General features: G+C 35.4%; 1 protein-coding gene across 9 annotated transcripts in view; it reads right to left on the bottom strand.

Moving 5' to 3' along the window:
* LOC108753345 (eukaryotic translation initiation factor 5B-like) overlaps positions 1-14,120 on the bottom strand; it is a 33,638-nt gene extending 19,518 nt beyond the window's left edge. For 6 of the 9 annotated variants that reach the window (XM_018494840.1, XM_018494843.1, XM_018494842.1 and 3 more), the window contains exon 1: positions 13,754-14,119. In XM_018494840.1, coding sequence (XP_018350342.1) covers positions 13,754-13,828 — 75 coding nt within the window. In that variant the 5' untranslated portion in view covers positions 13,829-14,119. Of the gene's footprint in view, positions 1-5,084; positions 5,313-13,753 lie in introns of all 9 variants that reach the window. The other 3 variants (XM_018494849.1, XM_018494844.1, XM_018494846.1) reach the window with 3 other exon arrangements.
* Between the last annotated feature and the right edge of the window lie 227 nt (positions 14,121-14,347).

Below are 14,347 nucleotides of genomic sequence, written 5' to 3'. Positions count from 1 at the left end.
CAAAAAATCAATAACATCACAATAAAATCTATGCTAATGTGCGAGTGTCCGCTTTGTCACAGATGTGATATCAATGATATAATACTATTATGAAACTATGATAAAAATTGCAACCCACTGTGATGTTGCTGTAATATACATACTTTCTAAATCTCGTAAATGAAATCTCATTGTCAGTCGAAAAAACTGAAAGTTGAGTCAGTCTTGAAAAAAAAGTGAGATCTACTCTTTTGGAATAAGATTCATTCTAAAGGAGTGAAATCTCAATCTCTTTTTTGGAGTAATATAAGAGTATATGAAACCTCACTCCAAAAAAGAAATTGAGATTTCATTCCTTTGAAGTGAAGAATAGATCTCACTCTAAAAAGAGTGAAAATCTGTCACTCTTGAACAAGAGTGGTAGTACTTTCACTTTTTGTTTCAAAACTGGCTTAATTTTTAGTTTTTTCGAGTAAGTATTTCACTCCACGAGATTTAGAGAGTAGATTAAAAAATAATAATGTGATATCATTAACTATTATGAGTTTATTATGATGTAAATGTGACTTTTTTTACTATGGAGGAATAATTTTGGCCTAAAATTTAAAAATGATAGCATGTCCAAATTAGGACATAAGATGTCTTAAACGTTTTTAAGATATTTCAATACACGTGTTGTCTGGGCATCAAAATTTAGAACTAAAGTTATCCCGATTTTGGGCCAAGGTTGTCTTATTTTACGATACATAAAGATAGTATTTTGATAGAAACATTAATATTAAAGAATTATTTAATATAATAAAGTTTCATAAATAATAATGATTCTAATTTTATGATGTAAATTTCTACAATTTTTATTTATTTATTCAAGCCTTAGGCGTGAATATAAAAATCATGTGCCAGACATTATTCTCGTCTCAGGACGATCCTCGCGGTTTTCCATCCGCGGGCCATAAGTGGATTGTCGGAGCAGGAAGTAGGGTTGCGTCAAAAAATCTACAGATTCTATTCACATGAGAGATTTCATGATCGATTTATCTCGTCGGAGAACAGGAATGAATATTAGGACATTTGATATAATTTCGAAGTTATAAGAGAAAATATAAGGCTGTCTTCGATAATTAAACTTTAAATAAAATTGTATTTTTAATTTAATTTTCAATAGATTTTTAAATAGACTTTTTAATTTAACCTTAATTGTGACAGAAACATTTAATATTAAAACTTGATAACTTGTCAAGCAAAAGTTGAATTAAATCACTTAAAGAATCTATGGATAAAAAATTGTTCACTAAGTTTAGAACACATTGTTATTACGTAGAAATAGATTATAATTTTTTCCAGTCACTTCGCCCTTTTTTCTGCCTTTCTCGCGCGTTTTATGATAAGATCATCTTCCTAAAATATCATTTGGCCCTGTTCTCCGGCCGAGAGAAGCGCGAGACATGCGAGGCGAAAGACGTGGAGGATGGAAGGTGGAACGAACAGGTGCGTCGCTGCGTCGTCTGGCTCGACGGTGTCCATAACTACTCGTATTACTCGCGAATAATTAAACCGCGTCGCGCGGATAGCAGAATATAGTAACGTACTCGTGTTTGCCAGTTCATCTATTCTGAGAGAGAAAGATTTGCGAAGTCATTTCTCATCTCTGTGGACAAAGTTTAGCTGATAATATCGCCCAGATGGCTGGCTGGGCTCGCGGCCAGATAAGGAGAAAGTTGGCAGGATCTAGACGACGCTGGAACCCGTTGAGTTCTTACGAGCGCGGTTAACTCTTTGCTGTATTATTTCACGTTAGACATCCATCGTCCATAATTCTAATTTCCAACATAATTACATTTCTTTTTTATTATATTATGAAAGATAATACGTACAACTGTCGTGTTTAGCCTGCAGATTGAGAATTCGAAGAATTACAATTTTAATTGTAACTTTTCGAATCAAAGCGAAAAATATTTTATCTTTTTGAGATAACGTCTACTAATTATTCTTTTACTTTGCATTAATTAATTTCACCACTGGCCACGTGATTTATAATCACGGACAGAATGATTTTAAAAGATTTAAAATTTTGCTGGATACAGATTTGAAAATAATTTTGTTAGACCATCGAAATATAACTTTTTCAGAAACTGGTTGTTAGAATATTTGCAGCGTTACTCATCCACTTTATTTTCCAACATAATTATTTTGATAGTCGAACAGAATTCTTTTTGTCTATCTATAATATATCTATCAAAATTTTAAATATTTCAGCAAAATCGTTCTTCCCACGTACATTAATCGTGACGACGAATTACGGCGCAAAGAGTCAAGAACTCGTAAGAATTGAAAATTGCGGAATTGAAAATGAAGGGCGTGAGGGATTTTTTTTTCTCGTCATTCATACACAAAAGCGAAAGTATGATGGATCTCGGCGATATGTTTGCGGTAATAACATGTTCGATCTATCTGTAGACACACAACGTGCGGGCCAATTATATAAACGCGGAGCGGTATGTAACATATGCATTAATAATGTCCCCCTGACGAAATATTCAGGACACCTGAGCGTTGGGCAACGATACGCGGCCTTTGCCAAGTAACTCGTAGGCAACATTCGGATACGTGTGTACGTTGGCATGATGTGACAAGTGTACGTGTGTACGTGATGAGAATGTTTGCACGCATCTATCCCGCCACGTGCGCGTTCGGTGTCCCGTTCTGAAACTTCTTCGACCTTCTTCGAGCACGAAACTTCGTGGCGGATTGCGCTAACGCTTCATTGAATCTAATTACCGTTAAATCGGAGTCGCTCGATCAGTCGAGCATGTTCTCACGTCTACAGTTCGGAATGGAGGAGAATTTAACTCCGACACGAAGCTTCGTTAATTCGAACAAGATCGAATAGCTAAATAGAATTTAATTGCAAATTCAGCTACGAATCGTGTTCTTTTTTGTTCTGTTAAAGCTAAAGAGAAAATTAGCGAGATCTTTTTTTCTTATCTATCTTATAATGAAATCTAAATAGCGGGGTAAGTTCTTTCGCTCGTAATCGCGAAACGTCGCTTCTTGCGAATTCTTTTCGCAAGTAAGGATTCTCTTCTCGCCGCTTCAATCGCACAGTCTGTGATGCGACTGTAGAAATTAATGCCAAACAACTTAGTGCGGTCATACAAGGCAATTAAAAGTTACTGCTCTCGGAAAAGGTCAAAAGTTAGGGCGCCGTACAAATGTATGAATAAGATATTAGAAGACAATATTTTTCGCGATCATGAAGTCTTAATAAACCCTTAAATGTCAACGCTTATCAACGTTCTAAGCATTTAATAAATATATTTGTTATATCTAGCTCAGTTGATGATAATGAAAGAAGAATTAGGGGGAGAAGGTTTAATCAAAACCGATGGTACGCGCGTGATTATGTTAGATATAAAGGGATTAATTTAGCTCTCGTTTAATTAATTTGGCATATTTCGTTTGCATAATCTGCGATAAACAGGCTTAAATTCTCTGTAGAGTGACATCGTAGCTATATTCGTATACATAGATGAATTAAGTATCGGCTCGCGCTAACAAAAAGTTAGATTCGAATAATCATTTGATCAACAAGTTGTTACAAAGAAACCCACGAAAAAATACATTCGCAATATGAAATACGAAAAGCGCGGAGTCTGATCGTTTTACATATCTCTACCTTCGCGATTGCTAGAGAAAGGTCCAAAGTTTTTTTACCTACACGAGCGCACCTTTCAAGTAATATACAAGTAAGTAGGTAGAAAATATTACCACAGGTTGATGATATGATATTTATTTATATCTGTATTTCGACTTAGTTTTATGTGAACAAATTTTATTAACATACTGAGCCTAATTAAAATTGAAACATTTTTGATCGTTTTATATATATGTAGGTATAAGAAAATTAAATATAATTACTTGCGAAAAAGACTTTGCGTTAGTTTCGATACCACTTTCTATTTATTTTTTATTTTGTTTGAAAGCCTTTATTTCTTTGTTATTGTTTTTTATCTACAATTTAGAACTTTATAATATTAATCATATAATATCGTATCTCTCCGTCTAAAATTTTTGCTTCGACTCGTGCAGTCGAGAGTTAATATTAGACTGCGAAAGAGAGATTCCCGAGAAATGGGATCGTTTCGAGATTTATCACGTAAGAGTCGAAAGATGCGTGGAACGCTTTTTCCGACGCGTCAATTCTTCTGTAAAAAAAACGCGATTGCAAAAATTCTCACGCCATGAACTCGTGTCAAAAATTGCAAATCGGAAATACAAAATAACTAGTAAATGCCGAGGATTATTAATATTCTCATATTACTTATTTTATTCACTTTACAAATTTATGAGAAAAAATCGCTGTGAAAAACCCTTGAATCTGCGATTACTGTTTAAATGTGAAGACACCCTTCTATATCCAGAAAATGTAATTAATAAATTTTATTAAAATGAGATACTAATCCAGAAACTCCTATAAATAAATTTAACATTCCGAAAGTACTCCTGTATAAAAAAAATCAATGACTAGCTAAGTCGACGAACTAATTCACTATCGATACATCGTTGCACAATAGAAATATTAAACGTTAAAGAAAATTTTTATATAACCTTTAGAGGGCGGTGATGTATTTTTTTAAATGTTATAGTTTTTTTCTAAGTAAAATTTGTTATAATTCATTATTTCTCGTTGTATTTTTTTTTTACATCAAAATATGATACTATTTCAATGCCACTGTAGTGGTTTTTCCATCCTATAAAGGTTAACATCAAAACATCTATACATATAATAATTTCTGCTTCATATCTCTGGTCGCGGAGGCGATCCATGCTAAAAAATGTAATGTATATCTCATAAAAAAAGTCGATATTAATTTTTTCTCGAAGAGTGTCCACGAAGTACAACGTCCTCGTCATTTCTCTTTCTCTCTTCTCGTTTCTCGTCGTTAGAATCGGTACCAGGACGGCGTCTGCAGAGCCAACAGGATTTTAGTGCGGCCAGTGGCAGGCGTGTTGGCGTGTCTGACCTTGCTGGACGGCCGTGCGAGCACGCCCTTTTCGAAAACATGACCACGGGTAGCTAGCTCGGCGGCAGCATCCAAGCCAACTTTTGAAACAGCTCCACGGTCCACCAGCTGTCGAATGTGATCCTCCTTGGCGACGTCCTTACCGCGTACTACACCTTCCTTGTCCGGTAGAGTGGCGTACTGATAGAACTCATCGCGCGGATCCTGCTTCTTGCGACCCCATACGGTAAAAGGCTCCGGCACCAGCGACGGTCGTGGCACAAACGGCACCTTCTCCCACGGGAAATAGTCCTGCTTCTTAGCTTCCGTCTGCAAATTTGAGCCCGGCAAAGGGTCCGTAAGGATCACTAGTCCTTGAGCCATTAGTGATCAATTAAGGGCAATTAGCCACCTCTCAGTTCTCGAGTCCCTCGCGATTCGCAGAGTGATTCCACTCGTATCGCATACAGTCTTGGAGCTTATCCATATTACAAAGTTTCTCAAATTCGTCAAGCTGTTGCTCACCGATATCTTCGAGCTTCCACACTATTCTCCTACTACTGCCATGTCTGTTCTCTTTGCTAAACCACGACCGTCGTCACGGTACCGCTCGTGTGCCGTTCTCTTCGATGTCCCACCCGATGGATTTAGATTAGGATCCCAGATAATTTTTAACTTTTTCCAACACCATCAATATCCACGTAATCCGAATTCTTTTTTCTCGGATCATAAGATAATCTCGACATTTCGTGTGCAAGATTATCAGATGATTTAACATTAATTTTAATTTTAAGATATCTTCAAGACGTCTTATTTAGAATTGGGTTTACGATCCTTTTAAATCGTGTAATTTCAATTGATAACTTAATTTAGATAGTATATGTATACGTAAATAATAAAAAGTTCAGAAAGATGCTCGTACACAATTTTTATGTAATTGAATATATACATATAATGATGTTATATTTATCACATAATTCCAACTTTTTTGCGTTTTTCTTTTTATTGACTTATTTCCGCAAAATATCATTTCAGTTGTATCATTGAACGAAAATAATAAAAAAATATCGGAATGATAAGATAGTCGACATTTTTATAGACTGTGTTACATTCAAATAGATCATATATATTTGAATGGATAAAAAAATTAATAGAATTTGAATGAATAAATATTAATAGACAGTAATATAAATAAAGTTATACATGCTTCGAAAAGTGTCTAAAAGATAACTTTCAGGAAGCCTTGAAAATATCTTTAAAATGTCTTTTGGTTAAAGTCTTAAAGACGTCTTAAAAAAGATGTGCCAAAGGCACACGTGTTATCTGAGAATGGTGCTCCAAGAACTTGACAGCCAAGCTCTCATGATCGCCCCCGCGAATTCTCAAGTGCTGATCGTCTTTAAAATGTCAAACATATGCGCTTACGCATGGTTGATAAAAACAACAGAAATACGTCATCATTAGTCTTGAGCTTTCTTGAAAGCTTCCTTCTATTATGGTTACCTATTTGGCAATCGCCAACGTGAAGTGACACATGTTACCGCACGTTTATTTAAACCAGATTTTATCTAGATATCTTAATGCCATTATTGACGTAACTTACACACAAATTACACAGATAATTATTTAATTGACAAATTTCTAAAGAAAGTGATGTATATAAAAAAAATACTAAAAACACAACGTTTATTATCTATAAAGTATAAAGAAATTTTTTATATAATAATATTATAAATGTTTTACATTTACATATTTATAAAACGATAAAATAATGACATAAATAATATAAATTATTTTGTTTAGCAACAGAGAACAATTAGCTTCTATTTTTATACTACAGAAATATCGTGGAGAAAATTTGTTATAGATGTACATCATTTGGAAATAAAACCCGAAGAGATCGTATCTTCCAAATACTTTTTTTTCGGCTCATTCCATTCTGACAAAAAAGGATTGATATCAAAATTCTTGTCGACTTTTTTATTTTTTTTATCTACTAAAGGCTGGGAAGAAGCGATCTTTTAAAGTAGTAATAAACTACATTTGTCGGACAGCCAAAGCTCGCGCGCAAAAAAAGCCCAAATTCCCATAATATTCGTCATCATTTCGCTTTCCTGGCGGATCGTAAAGACGTCGTCGTAAAACGACGCGATGTAGTCAAGGCGCAGATATCATTTATCTCCGTAGATCCCAATATAGACTTGCATGATGTTTTAAAGTGCATCGATAAGATATTAAACAACTCGAAGCAGACTTGGTCTCTGACATAAAGAATGCATCTTGCTTTGGAAATATATACCTTCCGCCCAATTTCATATCTCATAAACTTATAAATATATCAAAGACACAGATTTAGATAAAGAAATAAAGCAGGGAATAAAATGAAAATATACAGTAAGTCGCGTACTTCATAGAAACTAAAATAAGACCGTCTCATTTATTTTGCGATTTTTTTCTTATCATTTAGATAATCATTTATCTCAGACCCATACTACGTTCTATATCCAGATATTTTCAGATAATCAGGTTGAAATTGTATTTCCTGTATTAGACAATTTTCTATATCAGAAATTTTGGAGGAGGATCATTTCGATATTGCCTCAACACGTGTTCCACGGAGATTCGATACGGATCGGCAAGAAAATGACGCCCTGCACAGCTGTATCCGCATGCTGGCGTCGGCGGGCATATATGAATTCTCGCGTCGACGAAAATCCGACGGTGGGCGTCGGCGTCGCGCCGTCGGTGCGTCTAAATTAGGGCAGAGTAACGCAACACCGATTTGCCCCTCGAGTCGCGAGAACGCGGAGCGGCGGGAACGTCTTAATAATCGTCAGGGACGATAATCTGGAAGGCATCCTACGCTTACAATTCTTCGCAGCTGAATAACATCTAATTTCGCAATTTTGATATCGGGAAAATTTCGAATGTCAAATCCGATGCAGAATTTTTTGACTTTTGAGACTTTTACGGGAATATTTTCTCGAAGAAGCTATTTGCGGATTATCTTACAGATGTCTTGATACATTCTTAAATGCCGATATTTTGTAAACATTGTGGTTCACTTCATCAGGACAAGAGACAACATGTTACTACAAGGACTCAGGCACAATGAAAGGAAAAGGAATAAGGAATAGGAAATAACAGACTTCAATCTACCAAGAAACCAAATACACTAGAATACATGGAGTGCGATCCACTTAACGCTGTTTCGTTGATTAATCAGAAAAAAAGAATTTCACGAATTGGCCAATTAAAGAAAGCTTCAAAGTATTTGAAGTGGCTCGCATAATTTCTGATAAGTTGAAATCTGTTATTCTTTATTCCTTATTCGTTATTTCTTTCATTGTATTCTAAAGTTTAAGGCACAATTGAAAGCATAAGCGATAAGAACAAAGAATAATAGAGATCTTCAGGGTTTTGGTGTATTTTGATATATTTTAGTGTATTTTGGTATACATGGGTTATAGTAGGTTGAAATTTATTATTCCCTACAGATCCTCAAGTAAGAAATTGGATACCGTTTAGACAACTTCTGATTGGTCATATTTTTCAAGACTCTCAAGATAGAATAAGATAGAGAATTAGATACATAAAATAGAACGAAATGCGTAGATATAACAAATTTCAACCTGTCAGAAACAATATATTTCGGTATGCATAGTTTCTGACAGGTTGCAATCTATTATTCCCTGTTCACATTGCCTGAGCTTTTCAATTGAACATTAGGATTTACGGTTCACGAAACGTTGACATTTAACAATGTATATCAAGACACGAAGATAATTGCAAACCATACAGCTTCTTTGCCATTTTATAAAAATTTTTATTTGCGTTACCGTCATAATTGTAATCATAATACTGCCATAGTTATACAATTATTGTGTTACGAACGCAATTATAAATATAATTGTACATAATTATACCATAATTGCGATTTAAAATAATTATAACGTTATTGCAATTGCAGTATTATTGCTGCAATCTACTTTCCAAACCAAGAAACCGAAAAATTAGTACTACATCGTTCGGCGAGATATAGCATTATTGTGCGAACTACTCTAATCTAAAACGCCATGACATTCATTGGGATGTTCGAATTCAAATGATAAATGTTCGAAATTATGACGTCCCTTTAATTTCGGCCCAGCATTGCGGACGATGACGCCAAAACGTTCATCCATTCTGCGAAGCGCAGTTGATTTTAACCTTTATAAATAGACACGTATTAAGCACGAGCGACTCGTGCCAGTATTAAACAATTGCTATATAGTGTTTCGAACTTTCAGAACGCGCGATCTTAACGAGAAAAGCTGAAGATTTTTGCGCTTTGAAGATACGCGACCCGAGTTCAGGAAAAAAACGCAGGATAAAACCGTCAGGAGACGTCTAATATCAGAAAATCCAAAATCATTATAAATAGAGCTGCCGGAGGGCAGGGAATTACAGAACGGAAACTATTCATAGCGTTGCAGCTATTTTCCGGGACTTCGTCGTGTTAAACTTAGACGGCCGCGCGACCCAGCGAATCTCAGATTCACGTTGACAGAAAAATGTATTTGGCCGACGATCCGAATGCTCAGAGATTTTACTTTGGAGAATGATATCCAAGAAAGAATTTACAGTGCGCAGTTCGAAATGCGGCAAGTTTATTTTTAATTCAGTCTAAATATTTGTGACATCACGATATCGAAGGAGCAGATTTGCATTTTTCGAAATCGCGAGACTTATTTTCCTTACTATTTTTGACGGACGAAAGTATATGGAATAAAATTGTACAGTTAAAAGATAATTAAGGCAAATTAATTGTTACGAATATTTATAGAAAATCTCGTTTTTAATTCATAGCCATTTAATCACGAATTGAAAAAAACTCTGCTATTGAAGTCATCGGTTTTTATAATGAAATTTGTTTCTGCGCGAGTTTTTAAATAACATTTCCACGAAAACATTTTATGATTTTTAAACGTTTATTAATCTTTTTAAATAAACTGTTAACAGTGACTGTGCCATTCTAGAATTATTAACGATAATTCAGAACAAAAAATTTAGCTGTAATTCGAATTTTTCAGATGGATGATTTTCTTTATAAGAACAATTTCCTATCGACATTGCACCATTTATCTTATTACCTTCATTACTTTTTATCGTCGAATTGATGATCAATGGCAATCCCTAAAGCTAACCCAGATTCCCGATCCCTCGACGATTCTAACTATGTCTAGACAAAACCTCTCGCCAAATAGCAATGGAGACGAACCTCTATCGAGTAAAATTTATAATACAATGAAATAAAAAGATATCTTCATATATTTACAAAAAATATTTTTACGTATTTAATAATAATAATTTTCAAAAATACTATTACATTTTTTAATATTAATTATAATAACTAATAAAAACTAATAATTTCGAAACAATTAAAAATCTATTATATCACAAATTAGATTCAGAAGATCAATTTAAAAAAATATATGTTGCAGTACCTTCCCTCTGCTTTCGTCGTACGTAATAATTATTTTATTTAATTCATTCATATGATAATAATCGAAGTATCGTTTATTAACATCATTTGATCAACATCAAATATCTACCAATGGTTAGAAATACGTGACGGACAATGAATATCTCACAACGGCTCGAGTTGCGATTAGCACAAATGGTATGCGGCGAGTCCTGTCGCACATACACGATAACTTCCCGATTGCGGGGTCGTGGACACAGACAACGTGGAACAAGAACTAATGCTATCCCTTGAACTCGTCAAGAGTAGCTGTACTAAACACGAACAAAAAAAAAGACACAAAAGTATTGCATATCACAAATATTGATGGAAGGGCCCTTATACGAATCCATTTAACGATGAACTTGGGTTTATTATTTACAATCCTACAGGGTTGCCTTCCAAAACTCGATTCTGTCAACGAGTATCATTTTATCCTCGTTGTTTACCTAATGTTGCATAAGGATAAAAGATACTCGAGTCAAGTTTTCGAACGCATTACAGGTATCTTTGACAGAACAGTAAAAATAAAAAAAAAAAGAACCGCTGTGATCGATTGTCGCGAAATTGATTTGCAAACTCCATGAAGCTGTGTACACACGCGGATCCAACTAACACTAGAACCGTCGATTGCCATTTTGGTTCCGCTAATTATTTCAATTTTTTTCTTCTTTGTATTAGACTAAGTAGAATACAGAATTTACAGAATATTGAAAATATGTAAATATAATAGAAATAATTTAACGATACAAATAATATCAAAATACTTCTCACTAATCGAAATTACCAAATTGATGCCTTTGGCAGTTCTAGTTGGATTCTATTGGCGGTTTTAGTGTTAAAATGCTACATAAACCCAGTTTTCCATTTTTTGATTAACTTGTGATTAGGCTTAACCTCATGTTCTAGCCAATGAGCTCCTGATGATGTCATGGGAATCCCATCAGATGAAACATTAGATCAAGCTTAATCACAAATTAACCAGATAATGACTTGGGCCGTGGTTTTGTAAGAATCTGCCCTCTGGAATTTCCGAAAGCTTTTATCGTACTCCCCGTACCCTTCCCGAACGAAGAGTTCGTCGTTCTCCGGGACACCGAGTGCACGTTCTCGAGCATAGGAGCGGTAGTATAGTAGTAAAGTAGTGATAATTAAGTAGTAACAGTAATAGTAGTAGTAAATTTGGTAGTACAGTGCTAGTATAGTAGTGAACACAGTGGTCGGAGTGAAGTGTGGAAGTCGAGATCTGTCTCGGCGGTGATTTCTCGGTGAGTCGCGGCGTCGAGCTCGACGACGAACAGCAGCGACGAGGACATGAGGCCCTCGAGGAGGACGGAGAACAAAGTCAGAGAACAAGCATGCCGAGGTGTTTCCGGTCGCGCCGCTCGCTCTCTGTCGTCGATCGACCTCGTCGACGAACCGGGGGGGGGGGGGGGGGGTGGATAAGGGAGAATCAAATGCCAAGTTCTCACTCATCGCTTCGCACCTTCGACGTCTCACGGGATGTCGGTTGCGGCCGACGACAATGAAATCGCGATCGACCGAATGCGGGTCAGCGTTGCCCTTTTTTACTGTGTTGCTGATTTATCTCCTCGAACATTCTCTACTTTGCAAACTTCAAATCAACCCTTAAGAGGATCTTAAAGTCGTCAGTGTTTTATTGGTTATTTTTCAAATAAGTTTTGGTTATTTTTCTAACTGCTTTTAGACGTCTAGATTAAAAAATTTTTTCCACAATTAAAATATAAACGATAATACGCAGTTCAAATCGGTCGATCTTATGCCAAAAATAAACAAAATTGAAAAATTACAGTTTTTTTATCGGCTTTTGATGCCGACGTGTAACAATATTTGCTTTATATAAAAGTTTTGTACTTTATAAGTTTTTATACAGATAAAACAATGTTGGTTTGGATTAGAAACTACATGAACAAATAATATTGAATTCTTGGAATTAGATACCTAATATGACAGAATACTTAGTTAAAAAATTTATACATATATATGCGTGGGATATTGATGTAGTAGTATATATAGTGATATGTTAATGTATATAAACTGTGTGTGTAAGTCTTATTGAGTTGATAAAACAGACGGTTTTAAGATCCTTAATTCTCATCTTATTTTCTGGTACGTTGATTTTTTTGCACATCCTCTTCAAACAAGGAACGTTATTAACTGTTTTCTATTATTTTTAAGCTTGAAGATCTTAAATTGAATTAAATCTCATTTAAGATTGAAGATCTTAAAAGGATTAAATTTTTAATAGATTACATCTTAAAAATAGTTAAAACGTAATTTGAAACTAAATGAATATCGATAAATGATATAATGTAAAAATAGAAAATAAAAATTTTATTAACATAACATCGCAGATTAAGGGTTAACAAGCTTTAAAGTGAATGTGTTTTAAGAAAATATTGACTGTTGTTTATATAAATTCTGTTACTGTCAATTACTTTGAAATATTAAAAATGTTAAAAAAATCAGGCATTATATGGTATTTAATTTTCCGAGTTGCTATTTTTATTAGACATATCAACAAAATTTATTGATATAAAGGCAAAATTGTACAAATAAAAAAAATATATATTAGTGAGAAATATATAAAAAAAAACGTTACTAAAATATATATTTTTTACTAAGATTTTTAATAATTGCTCTAAAAGTACAAAAAATTCTTCTTTAATTCGCAATCTCTTCGAAGAAAACTTATGTGTGACTCGATAAATTACTCAACTATTTAATTTACGACGAATCGTCGTCATATCATGTGTCATATAAATAAAACGCTGACCCTATCCAGCGATCGTGCGAATAATTATCCCGTCAATCATTGATTAATTATTTAACCCGTTTTGTTCTGAATCGATTACTTCTCTTTGGGCCGATTTTTCTCATAATGTGCCGTTAAAACAACAGCATATTCATAAATCTACGTTTTAAATCAACAAAGCATTTCGAATATTAAATACCAGGTATTAAATACCAAAAACGAATTAATCCTCAATGCAAATGAGAGAAAATGCGCCGATAATGCATTGGAGAGTGCCGGTGAGACGTCGGCGCGGTTTAGCGAAATCATACGGGATGCTGAGTCTGGCGGTTACAGGGGATGGTACACTTTCTGTCGCAAACGGGACTCTCTCTCTTTCTCGACGTTAGTTTGCCACGTGTAGCAAAAAAAAACATTATTAAAACATACTTTCAGCCCGCTCTTTTTTGATGCAAAAAAAAGAAACAACTCCAGATTCTTTAGAATACTGACCGAGACAGTGTAGGAAGAGACGAGCGGTCGCGAGTAGGGTCGCCGGGTCGTGTAGAAGTCGCTCTCGTAAACCATGGTCGTTGCAAGCTGCTGGCCTTTCCGGTTTGCTCTTCAAATACCGCAAATTCGGTCGAAAAATCTCGCGAAATCGAATGCGCTAATAGGGTTCGTTTTCTTCTGTTCTTTTTTCTTCGTGCGCGCGTGCGAAAGGGAAGGATACGCGACGATGCGGTCGCGATGGAGGTTCGTACGATTCTGCTTGCCTCAGCGTCGGCACCGCTTCTTCTTCGTCCGGATCAGACTCTCCTCTCTTCGGCGTGTGTCCCTCTTCGCCGCGACCGCGTCCACCACGACTACGCACGTATGACTCGCGGGTACGAAACGAGAATTGCGTCACTCCGAGATCCCCGCTCGTCAAGCCGATGCATCCATGAAAAAAATAGAATCGTGTTAAGGACGTAACTACCCTCGTCAGCGTGGCTCTCACGGCGATGTCCGAACTTTAAGAGGCGACATCACGCTAAACGATTCTTAAAAAGTAGATTTTTTACAGAGAGAAAAGCAGTGAAAATACATCGAAGATAAAAAAAGAAG

The sequence above is a fragment of the Trachymyrmex septentrionalis genome, unplaced genomic scaffold, assembly GCF_001594115.1.
Source record: "Trachymyrmex septentrionalis isolate Tsep2-gDNA-1 unplaced genomic scaffold, Tsep1.0 scaffold69, whole genome shotgun sequence".
NCBI lineage: Eukaryota > Metazoa > Arthropoda > Insecta > Hymenoptera > Formicidae > Trachymyrmex > Trachymyrmex septentrionalis.
The sequence above is the reverse complement of the archived record's forward strand: the minus strand, read 5'-3'. Positions and strand labels throughout refer to the sequence as shown.